Genomic DNA, 18,277 nt, shown 5'->3' on the forward strand with positions numbered 1-18,277 from the left:
TAGACTCAGATGAATGCACAAATTGATAGAAGAACATATTTTGGAAACACTGGGTTGACTTAAAATAGGGAAAATGAATCCTGAGCCCTAGTGTCACATGGCCATAAAAACTTGATGCTTGAGTGTCCACATGGGTGCATGCGTGACCAGTTTTGCATAAAATTTCCTAATCATCATTGTTGCATGTGTATCATGGAAATAATGTAGGACATCCCCTTTATCCCCGAACCGCTGGCCAAACCCTGACATATATCATGACCAGCCGTTCTACAAGCCTTGAGCCAAAATCCCAACTTACCGTAAACCTTGACCCAGGGTGAGAATGTCAATCCTTGCCCTCGGAAGAAAACGCAAAGAGAAGGAAAATTCCCAATCCAAGAAAGGGAGAAGACACAAAAAGAAAAGAAAATTCCCAAACCAAGAAAGGGAGGAGACACAAAAAAGAAAGAAAATTCCCAATAAAAGAGTGGGAGAAAGCAAAAAAAAAAAAAGAAAGAAAAATTCTTGATCAAGGATCGAAAGAAAAAGAAATATACAAAAAGGTCTTTGGACCAGACAATATCAGAACAGTACAGAATTGTCACCAAGAAAAAGGAAACCACAACCTAAAGTGGTCCTCTCCCTTTGATGGCCGACAAAATCCTGTGCGCTAGCGACTTTCTCGCCACGCACTAAACAAAAACAGAAAAGGAAAAGGCAAAAACACTCAAAGCCAAATTCCCCACCTAAAAACCATTCCCAAAATAAGTCCTATTGATCCATGATCACGCATGTAATCTTTGATTTGATAGGAAATGATTTGCAAAATCAAGTCATGACATATCTATGGTTCGGAATTAGGATAAAACACTTACCTGTGTGAGATTGATACACTTTGAGTGATTTTCTCCTATCTTTGTTGGGCCCAGTGCTTCCTCTAAATGGTCATTTAGAAACGAAATGCTAACATCCAAAATCTCATTTACGGTTATGAGAAAATTTCATCAGCATACTCTTCTTCCCCGATAGACACATTGTTTTTCATCCAAAAAGCATATGTTGCTCTGATCAGTTGGAAGTTTTGTCTCTTTACTAAAGCATGTTCGCATTTTGGTGAAGAAAACACCGAGACTATTTTTAGTCTCACAGTTATCAAGAACTACGTAGGTCTAAGTTCCTCATCTCAATTTGAGGATACGTAGGAGCAAAAGCCCTGCTTTTGTCGACCACCCCACTTTTTGTTACCGTGACCCAAGAGTCCGGGGGCATGCGGAGCCACATGACCGTGGGATCCCCAAATTCGTATGTTCCATCATTTATCATTTGTATGCTATCTTTTGTTTAACTGAGGGACTAACGTTTGTTTCGTTTTGATTGACTTTTGTTTTGTGTATACATGTCGTTTGAACTGTTACGTTAGTATTTACTTCATTGTTGTCAATAGTGTTTGTTGAAATTCCGGAACCGTGTAGAGTTTTTTATTTAGGGACGTCGTCCTAAAAATAAAATGAACCAAAAATCCTAATAAAAAGAAAGAAGCGTTGTGAATAAAAGTCATGTTCATAGAGAAAAGAAAAGGTTTTATCTATACATGTATGTAAAAGGAAAATGTGTATAGAAGGTCTTTGTGTGTAAATGATGCGTGGAAAGGAATTCTTGGGTGTGTGAGCAACGAGTGTATATGAAGAAACTTTTGTGTGAACTATAAGTGTGTGTTGGGATAAATGAAAAATCTTTGAATGAAAATAGGGTTTGTATATAGACCGTGTGACGTAAAGAGAAGAGATCTAATGCATGTATAGAAAAAGTTTGTCATGTATAAAAATATAGATGTACAAAGAAAGGTTTTCCTCATAAAGGACCACAGGTGTATAGTTTTAGTGAACATATATAAAAATAAAACAAAAAGTAAAGAGAAAGAAAGACCGCGAAGGTCGGCATGTTATAGTTAAGAAGTATAAATCATTCGTAAAGAGAAAACGCATCTTCTGGAAACAAGGGACTGATGCTAAGAGTTTATTTTCCGGAATAAACCGAGATAAGAATGGATGAATGCATTGAACTGATGAAAGAACATAACTTGGAAACGTTGGGTCTGTCTGGGTAAATTCCCAACTGTAGTGTCACAATGCCATAAACGGGATGCTTGAGGGCCCACCTGGTTGTAGCCATGACTAATTTTGCACGTTGTTTTCAAATCATCATTGTCACGCGTGCCTTATGGAGTGATAGGGGAGTTCGGCCCGAGACCGACACCTTGACACCCAAATTTGTTTCGCCCCAGATATCAAGATTGGGTTCCCACGATAAAAGACCCCATTGAAACACAACCTTAGACCTTTTTGAACCTTGGCCTGTAAAAAAGGAATCCTCATTCTTTCCCCTGAAGCAAAGGACAGCGGAATCTCCTCAAGGGAGAGCGAATAGAATGCTAAAACTCGATTTCCCAAAGAAAGGGATGGGGAAAGGAGAAAAAAAAAGGAAGGAAGAAATGGAAAGAAAGAAAAAGAAAAAGATGAAAATAAAGAAAATAACAAAAGAAAGGAAAGAAGGAAAGATGAAAATATCGAAAGGAAGTAAAAAGGGAAAAGAGGCAATTCTCGATCAATGAAAGAAAGAGAACGGAAGATCTTCAGACCAGATAAATTTTCAGCAAGGTAAGGGACTGCCAGCAAAGGAAAACCCATTTTTGGTGTCTCTTCCCTTCGGATTGCCATTCAAGGTCGTTCTCGACTGGCGATATCCCACCCCACCTGAACAAAGAGGAAAAGACCGAAACACCCAGCTTCCTCTCCAAAAACACTACCCTTGAGAAAATCCTATTGGTCTGTGATCGTACGTTTGATCTTTGATTCGATAGGAAATCGTGTGCAAAATGAAGTCATGGTGCAGTTATGGTTTGGGAATAGGATAAAACACTTGCCTTGTGAGTTTTATACACCATGAGTGATTTATTTTCAGCTTAGCCCGATGTTTCCCTTTCATGTTCATTTGAAAGCTAAAAGTTGACATCCTACCCTTCATTCTCGGTTACAAGGAAGATTACCCTTGGCACAAGTATATTGTTTCTCTAAGATGTGGTGCTCTCGCGAATGATTTATTTTTCTTTGCAAAAAGCATGTTATCCTTTTAGAAGGAAAAACCCGGTGGACCGTTCGGTCCCACCAACCCCCTTTTTCGGAGCTCCATGAATTGCATTTTCGTTCATGTGTCCTCCACTTTTGAGTTTGGAGCTGTGTTTCATGATTGCCTAAGTGCGGACCCTCAAGGCAATCCTCCATTCTCCCCCTTTTTCGGAGCCCCATGAATGTTATTGCCTAGCGCTGTTCATGTGTCCTCCACTTTCAAGTTTGGAGCTGTGTTTCATGATTGCCTAAGTGCGGACCCTCAAGGAAATCCTCCATTCTCCCCCTTTTTTTTCGGAGCTCCATGAATTGCGTTTTCGTTCATGTGTCCTCCACTTTCGAGTTTGGAGTTGTGTTTCATGATTGCCTAAGTGCGGACCCTCAAGGCAATCCTCCATTCTCCCCCTTTTTTCGGAGTTCCATGAATTGCGTTTTCGTTCATGTGTCCTCCACTTTCGAGTTTGGAGCTGTGTTTTATGATTGCCTAAGTACGGACCCTCAAGGCAATCCTCCATTCTCCCCCTTTTTCGGAGCCCCATGAATGTTATTGCCTAGCGTTGTTCATGTGTCCTCCACTTTCGAGTTTGGAGTTGTGTTTCATGATTGCCTAAGTGCGGACCCTCAAAGCAATCCTCCATTCTCCCCCTTTTTCGAAGCTCCATGAATTGCGTTTTCATTCATGTGTCCTCCACTTTCGAGTTTGGAGCTGTGTTTCATGATTGCCTAAGTGCGGACCCTCGAGGCAATCCTCCATTCTCCCCATTTTTCGGAGCTCCATGAATTGCGTTTTCATTCATGTGTCCTCCACTTTCAAGTTTGGAGTTGTGTTTCATGATTGCCTAAGTGCGGACCCTCAAGGCAATCCTCCATTCTCCCCCTTTTTTTCGGAGCTCCATGAATTGCATTTTCGTTCATGTGTCCTCCACTTTCGAGTTTGGAGCTGTGTTTCATGATTGCCTAAGTGCGGACCCTCAAGGCAATCCTCCATTCTCCCCCTTTTTCGGAGCCCCATGAATGTTATTGCCTAGCGCTGTTCATGTGTCCTCCACTTTCGAGTTTGGAGCTGTGTTTCATGATTGCCTAAGTGCGTACCCTCAAGGCAATCCTCCATTCTCCCCCTTTTTCGGAGCTTCATGAATTGCGTTTTCGTTCATGTGTCCTCCACTTTTGAGTTTGGAGCTGTGTTTCATGATTGCCTAAGTGCAGACCCTCAAGGCAATCCTCCATTCTCCCCCTTTTTTTCTGAGCCCCATGAATATCATTGCCTAGCGCTGTTCATGTGTCCTCCATTATCAAGCGCGGAACCTCTGGTGACTGGGGAATATGTTCTTCTGTTGTTTTCCGGATCGGTTCCTTCGCCAGATATGTGTATATGTGTATATGTATATTATATTCGTTGTTCTTGTTGTTGTTTGTATTTTGTTTTGTGCAGAAGAAAAAAGAAGGAGTAGAGACGAGAGTCGTCATCACGGAAAGGGCAGGACGGACGAAATCAGTGTCCTATCTTTGCTTTCCTCTTATCTCCGATGAGAGGTAAGTAAAGAGGGGCAACTGTCATACCCTAATTTTGTCCGGGGATTATTACTTAATGACATGCAACCTTTGGTTAGCCGCTTTGAGATACTTGGTGTCCTTTGTTGCACAATAAATGAAGTCCCGAGACGTGTCAGAAATCAAAAGGAAGCAGGCTTGCGCGATCCGTGAAATTCCGTAATGTGGCGGAAATCGAAAAGAGGTATTTTTGCGCAATTCGTGAATTTCCGTAACTTCTTCGAAAGCTAAAAAAGAGTAAATACATAATCCGTAAGGATTCGTAACCTTGCGGAAGGAAAATAAGTATCGTTACGAAATTCGTAAGGTTTCGTAACGTTACGGAAAAAGAATTACCAAAAAATAGAAAGGGGTGCATTTAGTAAAAAGGGGGGTACAAATAGCAATCTGACCCACTTGGGCCTTCCAGATCCTTCCTCCATAAGGATGTTGCTTCTGGAGGAAGCAACCTTGCTCGCCTGGGCGAGCTGGGTGGCAAGCTCCTCCCCTATTTTGCTATAAATAGGGGGAGGAGTGAAGAAGAAAAGGGTTCAGCCTTCTTGGCACTTCTCATTCTCTCGAAATTGCTGAGTAAATTATTTCCGTGAAGAAAATCCAAGCCGAGGCACTTCCGTAACGTTTCCGTAACGTTTCCGTGAGTAATTACGCGAAGATTCTCGACCATTCTTCAACATTAATCGTTCGTTCTTCGTTTTCTTCAGTCTTCAACGGGTAAGTACCTCAAACCGAGCTTTTCAATTCATTCTATGTACCCGTGGTGGTCCACATTTTGTTTCATGTATTTTTATTCTCGTTTTCATTCCCTTTTTATACCCCCTTTTGACGTGCTTAAGTCATTTATTTAAGTCATTTCTCGCCTAATCTAAAAATAAAATAAATTTCCACCGATCGTTTGAATTGTATCATCCGTTAATTTCGGTTAAAATGAATTCCGACCGTTCGGTCGTGCCGTAACCACGTTGGAAATCAAAAAAGAAGTAAAATAATAATATAATAATAAAAAAAATACCTTTTAGTAAAATAAAGCGAAAAATCAATCGGACGTTTTCTCTTTGGGATTTCTCATTCTTAATTGAATTGACTAATAACTAAAGTAAAACTAAGGCTAAAATCAATTTGCCTAGTCAAGCTCGTCCACAAAAATAGGGTTTTGAAAGTTTATCATTTCAATTTCTTACAAGTAAAATGGATCATTTTTAAGGTCCAACGCCTTAAAATGATCACCTTTCAAAGTAAAAGAATCACTTGATTCACGCATAAGAAAGAACTACGTAGGTCTGATTTCCTCTTTGATGGAGGGTACGTTGGAGCAAAAGCCCCACTTTTGTCGACCTCAAAAAATAAAAAGAAATAAAAGTTAAGGTAATACAATTTCCACAATTCTAAAAAAAAATAGGTTGTTGTCCTTTGAGACAAACGTGAGAGGTGCTAATACCTTCCTCAAGCGTAAATACAACTCCCGAACTTAGAATTTTCATTTTGACCAGTTTCCTTCAGTTTTCCCGACGTTTTCCACAAATAAACGTTGGTGGCGACTCCGTGTATCTTTCCTCCTTTGGAAAGCGCACCCGTGTGTCTCGCCTTCGCTCACCCGCGAAAGGCACGTTGCGACAACAGCACTACAATTTCCTTCCACAACAATGTTTTCCTAGTGAATATACTTGTGTTTCCTTGTTAACATATCCTTTAAGAACTTGGAGTAGAGTGGCATCTGCTGTAAAGCTTCTCCGAAGGGCATGGTTATTTCCAGTTTCCTGAAAATATCTAAGAATCTTGCCAAATGGTGGTCATTCTCCTTCTTGGAAGGTACCACAGGAAATGGTACTTCCGCACCTTCATTCATAGCTTTTTCTCTTTTCTTCTCTCTAGCTTGTTCACTTCTACTCCTCTCGTCATTCTTATTTTTTTCATTTTTTTCAATTTTTTATTTTCTTTTTCTTTTTCTACTTCTTTTTCTTTTTCTTGGTCATTAAATTCTTTTTTCTTGACCATTATTTGTTTTTCTTTTTCCTGATTACTTTCACCTATCGCATCATCTTTCTTTTCATCACTGCCTTTCTTTTCAACAGCTTTCTTCTTGGGCACAACACTTTCCTCATCCTCCGCCTCCACAAACCTCTTACTCCTTGTCATCACAGCTTTGCATTCCTCCTTGGGATTCTTTTCTATATTCGCCACAAAACTGTTGGATGACTAGTCACCTATCTGCTTGGCCAATTGTCCCACCTGGATCTCAAGGTTTTTCAGTGCTGACTCAGTGCTTTTATGATTTGACATCGTTAACTGCATAAACTGAGTCAAAGTCTCCTCCAGCTTAGTAGTCCTCTGAAAGATGTTAGGCCCTTGTTGGATTGGCCTGTTCGAAGGTCCACCCTGGTCTTTGTTGAATTGATTGCCAAGGTGTGATCTCCACTGTCCTTGTTGATTATAAGGACCCTATTGGATGCCTAAAAATCCTCCTTGAGTATATCCTTGTCTCTGTTGATTTCTCATATAGGGAACTTCTTGAGTGTTTTCTTCAATGGGAATACATTGGCATGTTTCATGAGCCTCACCACAGATGGTACAACCTGTAACCTACAAAACAGAAGAATGTGTAGGTTGACCAATAGATAGTTTAGTTGGCAACTTACCAAGTGTTTCTGTTAAAATCTCAAGTTACTTAGAAAGCAACTTATTCTGTGTCAATAAAGTGTCATGTGATGATAGTTCTAACAAGCTTTTCTTTTTGGGTTGATGAACTCTGTCGCACAAAATAGCATGATCACTGGCTGACATATTCTCAATTAGCTCAATTGCCTCTTCTGGGGTCTTCAACTTTATTTTTTCCCCTGCTAAAGCATCTAACAGTTGCTTGGTTTGTGGTCTCAACCCATCTATAAACATATTCAATTGAATTGGCTCAGAGAACCCATGGGTGGGAGTCTTTCTCAATAAACCTCTAAATCTTTCCAACACTTCAATTAAGGACTCATTAGGGAACTGATGAAATGAAGAGATTGCAGCTTTCCCTTCCCCAGTCTTTGACTCTGGGAAATATTTCTTCAGAAACTTTTCAACAACTTCTTCCCAAGTTTTCAGACTATTACCCTTAAATGAATGGAGCCACCTTTTGGCTTCTCCTGTCAAGGAAAATGAGAATAGATTGAGTCTAATAGCTTCATCTGGAATGCTTGCAATCTTTATAGTGTTACAGATTTCAATGAATGTTGCCAAATGTGCATAGGGGTCCTCATTTGGTAATCCTTGGAATAAGTTCCCCTGTATTAAATGAATCTAGGAATGAGGGTAGTTTATGTTATGAGCTTGCACTTCAGGACGTGCAATGCTGGTAAAGAATTGCAGCACTGAACTTCTTGAATAGTCCTCAAGGGTAACTCTCTGCTGGTGTTCATCCGCAATGGAAACGGCTTCTGGAAAATAGGTCGCAGACTCCCTTGATGATGGTGAATCAAGTGATGAAGAATCAGAAAAATGAGTTTCTTCCTCAAGAATGGACGTGACTGTCCTGTCTTGCAGTAATGTTCTTCTCCTCTTGACTTTGTTCCTTCTCAACGTAGCTTTAATCTCCAAGTCCAGAGGAACTAAATTGCCTGTAGGAGATCTATGCATATAAAACACTAACAAAAACAGCGGTTATCCAGTTCAAGAGGAAAACAAATATGAATTGAAAGTAAATATTCACAATTTATCAAAGAATAAAGAATAGACACCTTGGACTGAACTAACTCTCCAAAGAGTGGGTATACAATAAGGTTCTTATCTCTCACTAATACTTTGTATACTACAAAGGATGAACTCTCTTAAGCTTAATGTGTTTCTTAACAAAATGCTTTTCTTTTTTCTTGTTTCTTGATACATGACTCTTGTCTTTCTATGTACGTTCATCAATGTTCTTCAATCTTTGATGTTGTATTTAAAGGTAGAGAGATGCTCGTAATAGTGAAGAGTATCTTCAAAATTGAATCTTATGATCGTTGTGGAGATTAATTTTGTTTCCTAAAATAACTGGATATTTCACGTTTATGTCTGATAGGATCAGGACTTTTCATATTTGTCTTTCATAACTCAATATGATCCTTAAACATATAAAAGGAAATAAAAGATAAATTCGCATATATTTTCCTTTTAAAAAATCATATAAATTGGAATAAATAGACCATTCAAAATAAAGTGCTTAATCCAATCGTTGTTTGGATGGATTGGACGAGTACTTCATGCTTCCAATAGACAAGTTGTCCAGTAATGGATAGGTCTTTCCTGATGTTGTTTCCCATCATCAAACTCGTTGACTTGCTTGTAGCAAAGTGGTTAAGACCAATTTATATCTTTGTTTTCATCAAAACCTTAAGATATGTCTAGGTCGTCCAGTGATGGATTGTCCAGTGTCTAACATAGGAGAGAGAATGTTATATAATAATATCTTTGATATCACCATGCTATTATACATACAACAATTTCAAGTAGACTTAAATATATTTTTGGTCCTTGATGGCTGAATTTTTATTTTAGTCTTTAATAATTTGCTTTTAACTTTTTGGTCCCTAATGTTTTTTTTTTTTTTGGTTTCTCAAGCACTATCTAAATAACTTTTCAAATTGATATGTAAACAAATTTGGGGACTAAAATAAAATAAATAATTTATCAGGGACCAAAAATTTAAATAAATTATTTGGGGCTGCTAAAACTTGTCTACCTATTGATATGGATCACTTTGATGATAATTATGTTTTTATTAGGCATTCCTTATTATTCTTCAAAGAAGAATAAAATCATCAAGTTAGGGGAATAAAAAGGAAATGAAGCAATTATGATACAACCACCAACAATGCCAACATTGATGAACTTAATATGTTGATTTTTTTATCATTAGTTCATATAGTAGGTTACTTTGAGAGGCCATGGTGATCATTTTGTTATTTCTTTTTTGTTTTTCATTTGTTCAATACTTTGGTATTATGCAGAGCAATGATGCATTTATTTCTTACCGAATGGAAAGGGGCTCAACCTCGCAAGTAATGATGTATGTCATTTCTCTTTTAGTGATATAATTGTGTTCATTTGACATGAAATATCTTCTATATATCACATACTCCCTTCGGATTCAAATACTCAAAATCTCAGAATAACACATCCATTTATAATATAATAAATTGAATAAAATCATGTGCCATATGGAGCTTTAACATGTTATCAAAAGATACAAGGTCAAAACAACTCAATATACAACTACATATGCGTACAACTCTTAGAAAGGTATATATCTAAACACATCTCTTTTAGTTATATAATCGTGTTCATTTGACATGAAATATCTTCTATATATCACATACTCCCTTCGGATTCACATACTCAAAATCTCGAGATAACACATCCATATATAATATAATAAATTGAATAAAATCATGTGTCATATGGAGCTTCAACATGTTATAAAAAGATACAAGGTCAAAACAACTCAAGATACAACTACATATGTGTACAACTCTTAGAAAGGTATATATCTAAACACATGCCCATCTATGATGCTTCCAAAGGAAAGATCCATCTCCTAGTCATCTACTCCCACAAATACAAAGTTCGAGATATTACAATCACAATCACATGTGTCACAATGCAAACTGGGTAAGCTTACCAAATACAAACATATTAAAATATAACTTAAACTCAATTAAAAATAAATGTCTAAACTTTATCATCTTCAATCATAACTGAGTATAAACATCATAAATCAACAATCAAATATCACCATCATAAGTCTAATAATCAAGCATCATCATGCAAACATCAATCATGATCATGAAATGCAAATTCTACTCAATGAAAATTTTCATCTCATAAGCGATCAACAATGGCACATCCCTTAACATAGTCCATCTTTTTTTACAAAAAAAGGCAGTCTTATAGTTGATCCTATGGGAAACAAGTAATTTTGCCAAGATAAAATGGTTGTGGGTGTTGGCTTACTATAATAAAGCATGCATTAACCTTAACCTCTATTGGAATTTGCCAGCCAAAATTATCCTTTAGGCCCATCGACACGACCACCACAAAGGTTTCCCAACACTAGGTTGAGGCCCATTGAGCACCCTAAACTTACATGCCTACTCATATGTCACAACAACTATGCACCACGTAAGTGTGGACATACAATTTTACCTCACAACATCTAACATTCATCATCATATAGTTGGACTCCCTTAAGGTTTTAGAAACAACAACTCCATACTTGTCATCTACCGATGACCTTTCTCAAGGATCCAAGTTTCACAAACAACAATCCACCCCTTATACATTTAAATGGGTTAACCTATAGTTTATGAAACATTTTTACCACTTCAAAAAACAATCATAGTTTAAAACATGGGGGTGTATATACTTGGGAAAATATCCACTAAGTGAGACCCTAGGGCGCTTAGTGAATTGAAATTTCAAAATAGATCAAACAATTGACATCAAAGAGGGAAATTTGCCCTTCAACAATGAGTTTTCTAGCTACTCCAAATAGCACTTGATGAATGAAAGCAATTTGGGAAAATTAAGGGGTAAAGAATATATATGCAATGAACATTAACTGAAAAAGTGATCAAATAGAGACTTAAAAATTGTGAGGAAAATAATAAATTTGGTTGGTTGTTTTGGCAAAATATCATGTACACAACTTCTTAGCACATATTTATACAACATTTCCAGATCTTATGTTGAGGTAATTGTCTCAGTCCATGTACAGAAGTCCTACAATCCCACTATGTTTCATTCGATTGGTTGTTTGAGTATTTCAATTTGTCTTGCTTTATTTTGGATAACTTTAGTGGGTCATGGTCACAGCGTGTTACTCATTGGTCTTCTTATTTTTTAGGCACATCCATTAAGCACTAGTGATTGCCTTATCTTTTGTTATCTCAAATATCAGTTATTGCTCCTTGTAATCCCCATTTTATAGGATCCACTACTTGGTGCCTTAACTAGGGGTAGCAAAACGGGTTGAACCTTATTGGGCCAATCCATTTTGACTGGCCAGGTTGAGGTTTTCAATCCACCAACCCACTTTAACTCACTCCATTTTGGTCTACCAAAAACAGGTTGAGAGAAAAATATTAATTTTTATTTTATAAATATATTTAATTATTATTTAGTTTATTTTTCTAAACAAATTATTATTGAAAATTTAAGGTAATACGTTCATTTTTTTAGTATGTATTTATTATTTAATATTAAAAAAGATAAAATTAATTGAAATCATTTAAAATATATTTATTATTTTTTTTAATAATTTTTGGAGTATAAACAAGACAGGCTTGAACTCTCAATCCACTTTCTTTATGTGGGGCTGGCCAACCTATTTTTGACAGGTCAATGGCAGGACAGGGTAGCCTGTTTTGCTACCCCTAGCCTTAACCATTTTTTCAATTTTGAATTCAGCTTACATCTACTTGAAAATATTAACCAAATATTACTTATGAACATTTCTAGTTAATTATATCTTTTTGGTTACCTTTATCCCAAGTTTGTTAATTTGACTAGCATTTTAATTTTTTTATTTGACTCTTTGAAAAGGCTCAACATAATTTGGGTGCCAACATAACCACATCCATTTATAATATATAAATCTTGAAGTATGAACTATGACAATGACAACTAAACTAACTAGTTATCACTAGGTCAACATTTTTATTACAATTTCCACTTTCTCTTAACCAAATAATTCTCACATCAACAAATTCTATTTCCTTTTAATTTTTTAAATGAATAAGTTGTGGGTTACATTCTTCAAAATAACTATTAGTTGTTTTTAAAGGTAAAATGAATATCATTAAAATAAGAGACCAGATTTTTATCACAAAATTTCTATTTGAGAATGATCCAAAACATATTTCTATTGAGAATGATCCAAAACATAAATCATCATAAACTCAAAGCTTTAGCACATATATCACTATAGTAGATGTGTCCCAAAAGTAGACTGTTGTGCCTTTTCCTTCATAATGGTAAATTTGTAGTGAAAATTGAAATATTGAATAATAGAGAAGCTACGCCATATATACACTAAATGATCATATTTTCTCCTTGCGACCAAAGAACTTGATACAAATTCTCACAATTGGCAACCAATACAGAAGCTGTTCAGAAATTAGATTTGTTACTTAGTGTACTACCTTCTGTTGAAGGATTACATTCACTTGGTTGGGTGCGTTTTTTTCTTGGCAAAGAACATTACAACCTTTGAAGGAAATGATGACTTTTTCTTCTTTTTGTTCTTATTTGAGGCTGATTCAGCTTCAGTGTTATTGGAAGGAACTTTTCCCTTTGGGCTTGATGAATCATGTGCAGGCTCAGTTGGATCAGAAGTTTGTTCATTCAATTCAGTAGCCTTCTCTTGTTGCTTTTGTTCAGCCCTCCATGTTCTTAATTCATGTTCTACAGCTAACTTTCCTTCATTGGCCTTTTCGGAATTCCCAGTTGCAATTTTCAGAGATTCTCTTCTTACAGACAACTCCTCATTCAGTTCTTCTAACTTCTCCAGGCTTCTTAATTCAGACTCCCTTGCTATCTGAATCTGAGAAGTAGCAGCTTCGATCCTCGCATTGGCTTGCTCCTCTGCCTTATAGGCTCTCCTGCTGAGCTCATGATATTCTTCTAGTGTGAGTGTCACCATTGAGGAAGAGTCCTTGTCATTTTTGTTGCCTTTAGCTGATTCACTCTTCTCCAATGCTGTGATTGCATCTCTGGCCAACATCTCGGCAACCTTGGCTGCTTCAATCTCCTTTTGTGCTGCCAATAAACTACTTTCCAATGTGCTTGATTTGGCCTTGGCTTGTTCAACCTCTTCTTGTGCTTCAATCAGCTCTGCCTGAGCTGCCTGAGCAAGTGATTTGGCCTCATCAGCCTCTTGTGATGCTTTTTGCAGTTTCTTGGGCAACTCAGTCATCATCTCTCTTGCTTCATTTTCTTTCATTTGAATGAAAGCTATGGCTGACCTAGACTTCTCCAGTTCAGCTTGGAGATTCACAACCGCAGCCGAAGCCTTTTCCTCACTTTGCTTAAGGGATGCGAGAACCGACTTCTCTTCTTCTAGTTTTGATTTTAGTGACACAGAAGCCACCCTCAATCTGTTAACATCAGAAGTTGCTTTTTCTATGTTCAGTTTTAGTTCCTCAACTTCCTCTTTTTGTTCTTTATAAAATTCCTCATTTACTTTTGATTCCATATATGCTGCTAATTCAGCTTTCAAACCATGCAGTAAGGAGGAAGCTGATTCCAATTTTGATTTAAGAACCCTGGCTGACAAAACTTGCTCATTAAGTCTTTGGAGCTCCTCTTCTACTTGTTCAAGTTCCAGCTTCAAATTGTTCGACTCTTGATCAACTACTCCTAGTCTTTGTTCTTCTACTTCCAAATGCGCGGTTCGCATGGAATTCAACGCCTCTTTTGTTGCAATCAACTCAGCAGTCAAATCTTCCACTGCCTTTTCAATTTGCTTGGATGCTGCAATAGTCTCTTCTGCATTATTGATTGCTATATCCCTTCCACTCGCCATAGAAGCATACTCCTTACGCAGTGAGTCCAGTTCTCTTTTAACGAATTCAAACTCCGAAAGCGCTTCTGTAAGCATGGCTTTTTCAGCCTCAAGTTGTGCCTTGGCTTCAATACTAGCTTCACTTACAATGTCCTGCTCCATCTCTTCAATTTTGAGAATCACACGTTCAGCCTCTTCTTTTGCTTGAAGCTCATCTTTTTCTATCTTTTCTAAGCTAGTTTTGAGTTCTTCTATAAGCTTCTTAGTGTTTTCCAATTCCTCTGCAGTTTCTTCCTTTCTAAAGTCTTCTACGAGCTTGCTTCTCTGTTCAGCCAAAAAAATTAAAAAAAGTAAAACTAGTGGTTTATGCATGCCCCAGAGCAATGGGAAACAAGTGAGTTAGTGAATAAGTTATTAGTTCACTCTGCAAGTAGTACACAGTACACTCATTCAATTGTAATTGCATGTTTTTTCTATAACGGGACCACAACACCTTTGCTTTCTGATCCATTACTGGGCATTATTCTTAAGTTATGACTTGGGTCAATGGAAAAATATCCTCAACATTAGGATCAATTTATAAAATAGGCTTAAATATGTTTAATCCTTTAAAATTAGGGTCTATCTTTTTTAGTCTCCTAAATTAAAATTTATATATTTTAATCCTTCAAATTCATGGAATGTTTTTTTTAATGCCTCGAGAGATTAAAAAAAACATTTCACGAATTTAAGATACTAACAACTACATATTTTAATTTAGAGGACTAAAAAAAGGGTTTTTAATTTTAAGGGACTAAAAATATATTTAAATTTGTAAAATAGTACTCTAAAGTTATGACTCGCATCCGTGGAAAAATATCTTCATTTAGGCAACAATGTGAAAACCTGAACCCTTTTGGTATGTTCACAAGCCACCAACACCATCAACTGTAATTTGATTATCTAATAACATGTTCTTAATGTAGTAGTTCTCCAGTTTTCTCAACACAAGTTATTTGCAAATGATGCTACAAACAAACCCAAAATCATAAAAAAAATGTAAAGCATAAACGCAATTCAAACAATATACATACCTCCTCCACCAGACTCTGGGTTCGACGAGATTTCCAATCAATTCTTCCTCCAAACTTGGACACAGCATCTTTGACAGATTCAAAGGGCGCAGCTGTCTCAATGACATGCTTTGAAGGCTTAGAAGAATCGGCACTTCCTGTAGAATCTTTTCTTCCCTGAGAGGAAATAATTGGTGAAGTTTCATCAGTAATAGTCTTACTGTGATGGATTCTTGTCAGTAACATATATTAGATTCTAGATTATTTGGTGAATTTATAGATTGAGGAATTACCAAAGGGGATTCTAATTGTGGCTCCATGGTATATTTTGAAAGTGGCCCGTCTTTAATATTTCTCACAGGGTCTGCCACCAAAATTTCTGAAATTCAAGTCATTAGAAAACCGAAATAAAAAAATAAGAACATTTCAAAACACAATCTCAGATAACTTTACATAAACCAGATATAATACATGAACAAAATTAGTTAAACGTTTATTTCCCTTCAGAAACGACACAAAATCCTTCTTCCTTCTTTTTTTCTTTTCATTTTTTTATGTATACCATATAGATTATTGCTCAGCAACTAACGCTTGTGGTTTTGTAAGAATACCTTAGCTGCATGCATGTAATTATCCTGTATTAACTTTTTGTGTGCGTTACCCAATTGAAAACTTGGATAATGAACATATCGTTTTGAAACGTTACGAGCCGTGTTAGTAAAATGAAGAAAAACTAAATAGAAATGGAGAGAATTTAGAAGTTCCAAATAAAAAGCAATTTATCACATCTCCATGAAAACTATCACATTTTATTAACATAAGAACAACATTTCATGAAAGTCTAATACACTTCAAAAAAAAAATTGATGCAAAATTTTCATATTTACTTTCTCTTTCATATTTCTCTCAAATATTTGTAAGATTTAATTTGATTTTTTGGATGTCACCAGCATTCGAAATCCGTCTCTAGTGAGATTGTCTTACGAGAATTACCATATAAAAAATGTCGGTAGATTTTATTTGATTAGTATCACCATTTTTTTATATCCGCACGCATACAATGGAGAGAGAAAATGAAAAGAAATCACGTACATGTGAACAAAAGGCATTCAAAGCAATATCATAACAAGAACAAAAAAGAGATTGAAACCTTGATGAGAAGAAGGAAAATAATGTGGAAGACTCAGGGAAGGGAAGAATAAAAAGAAAGGAATTAATTAAAAAGGCAAAAACGTGTTAGGAGTGGTCCTATCCTATGATACGGTGGAAGAAGGAGGTAATGTTGATGAGGCGAACAATGAAGGAGGAAGGAACCGTTCACATCTGTTTACGGCTTCCTCCTTGTGTTTCCAAATCATGCAACGTTGCCCATAAACGGCCTCCTCGACCAAAATAATTCACACTCAAACACGTGTTGGATCACCATTTGTCCCCTTTTCCACCACACAAATTTTAAATAGAAAAACAAAATTCAGGATAAATATGGTATTGGAGTACGTAGTACCGTCCTAAACCTCTTATATATAATAAGTGATTTTTTTCTTCTAGCTCAATTTTACCAAAATTCTTGCCAAAAATCTAAGATATATCTAATAAGAAAACAACTTTCATGGAAGAGTAAATAAATTCAAGTCATACAATTATATATGAATAACTAAAAAAATTACAATAAAAGTTTAAGATTTCATAAAATCTAATAATTATTTAAGAAGTTACTAGAATTTTTGAAAAACTAACATGACTTTTTGTACGTGAAGGTAAAATAAATAAATATTAATTATTAAATTTTATTATAAATAGTTAAAACAAAAACATAAGTCACATTCACGTTACCTTAAGTGATCATATATATATATATATATATATATATATATATATATATATATATATTTTACTCGTTCGTGTATAATCTTACTCATCTACAAAAATATCTATCATCACTATATATATATTTCCATTACACAAGCTTTCTTAAAATAATAGTTAAATATAATTTTGTGAAGAAAAAAATTGTGAGCCAAGTTTACTCCTTGAATATTTTGTTTTGCATGCAATTTGTGGTCTATGTAAGTTAATCCATCAAATCAAGTTATTCCTTTTGCCAATCTTCCCACATTAAATGCTAAGTTGTTGATGTGTACTCTCAAATCAATGTTTAGCACAACTTAAAGAGGTCACGAATGCAAACCGCATGACAGATTTTTGGTGATATGACATTCACATATATCTGCAAGCTGTAGCTAACTAGCTAGCTTATAAAAGAATGCCGTGGCTGTAATTCAGTTGTATTACTTATAACTTTCTTTTTTTCTGATGAGGTTGCATTTATATATGCGTTATTGATGAATTAGACAATGAATGTATCGTGTAAACAAAAATTGAAGGTTACATTAATAAAATGAAGAAAACGAAATAGAAATTCGGAAAATAAATAAAAGCTAATTAACTCAAATGCATGCTATTAGTCATATCTTAACTTAACATAAGAACGGCTTTTTTTTTTAATTCTAAAGCACTTCAAAAACAGTACACTCTAATCTTTTGTTCAAAATTATATTAGCAAGACTTTATTTGTATGTATTTCTTTTTTCAATCCTAGCCTTTTTCATGTAATTAGTTTTGATAATACTCCCTTAGTTTCACCTAAAAGAAAGAATTATTTACTTTAATTTGATTGTGCACCAAGTAACAAAGAGAATTAAGTTTGATAAGTTATCGTCCCTGAGAAACAAAATAGTTAAAACTTAGCCCAATTCATTGGAAGAAATTAAATTTTCAAAGTCCTATCACAAACCGACACTATAAAATCAATTAGAATAAAATTAAGGGGCTTTTATTTAACACGAAGACATATATATACCATGCAAGCAGAGAGAATTAAGAAAATGAAATTAAATTACATACATGTGGACGAAAAGCATTTCAGAAACATATAATATAACAAGAAGAACAAGAACAAGATGGCAACAAAAGAAGAATGATTTCAAACCTGGATTAGAATTGAAGAAACCCAGAAAGATGGTAATCAAAGACTGGCGAAAAAACCAATGTAT

The 18,277-nt window shown here is 35.9% G+C and overlaps 1 protein-coding gene across 5 annotated transcripts; it reads right to left on the reverse strand.

The window, feature by feature from the left end:
* Positions 1–12,697: 12,697 nt before the first annotated feature.
* On the reverse strand, positions 12,698–16,714 carry LOC100820093 (protein WEAK CHLOROPLAST MOVEMENT UNDER BLUE LIGHT 1). 5 transcript variants are annotated; one of them, XM_003547763.5, is made up of 4 exons: positions 16,375–16,714; positions 15,518–15,603; positions 15,246–15,401; positions 12,698–14,496 (listed from the first exon to the last, which is right to left on the reverse strand). In XM_003547763.5, the coding sequence occupies exons 2-4, from the start codon at positions 15,542–15,544 to the stop codon at positions 12,832–12,834; spliced, it is 1,848 nt and encodes a 615-aa protein (XP_003547811.1). In that variant the 5' UTR covers positions 15,545–15,603; positions 16,375–16,714; the 3' UTR covers positions 12,698–12,831. The 5 variants fall into 5 exon arrangements, with proteins under 5 accessions (XP_003547811.1, XP_040866352.1, XP_014624655.1 ...); XM_041010418.1 differs by having other exon boundaries at positions 15,518–15,611; positions 16,317–16,603; XM_014769169.3 differs by having other exon boundaries at positions 15,518–15,611; positions 16,375–16,602.
* Positions 16,715–18,277: the final 1,563 nt, after the last annotated feature.

The sequence above is a fragment of the Glycine max genome, chromosome 16 (genome assembly GCF_000004515.6).
Source record: "Glycine max cultivar Williams 82 chromosome 16, Glycine_max_v4.0, whole genome shotgun sequence".
NCBI classification, from domain to species: Eukaryota; Viridiplantae; Streptophyta; class Magnoliopsida; order Fabales; family Fabaceae; genus Glycine; species Glycine max.

Coding starts and splice junctions, on each gene's coding strand:
- LOC100820093 (XM_041010418.1), bottom strand. Junction 15,402..15,517: donor CACAATTAGAATCCCCTTTG/GTAATTCCTCAA, acceptor ATTTCCTCTCAG/GGAAGAAAAGATTCTACAGG. Junction 14,497..15,245: donor CCCAGAGTCTGGTGGAGGAG/GTATGTATATTG, acceptor TTGGCTGAACAG/AGAAGCAAGCTCGTAGAAGA.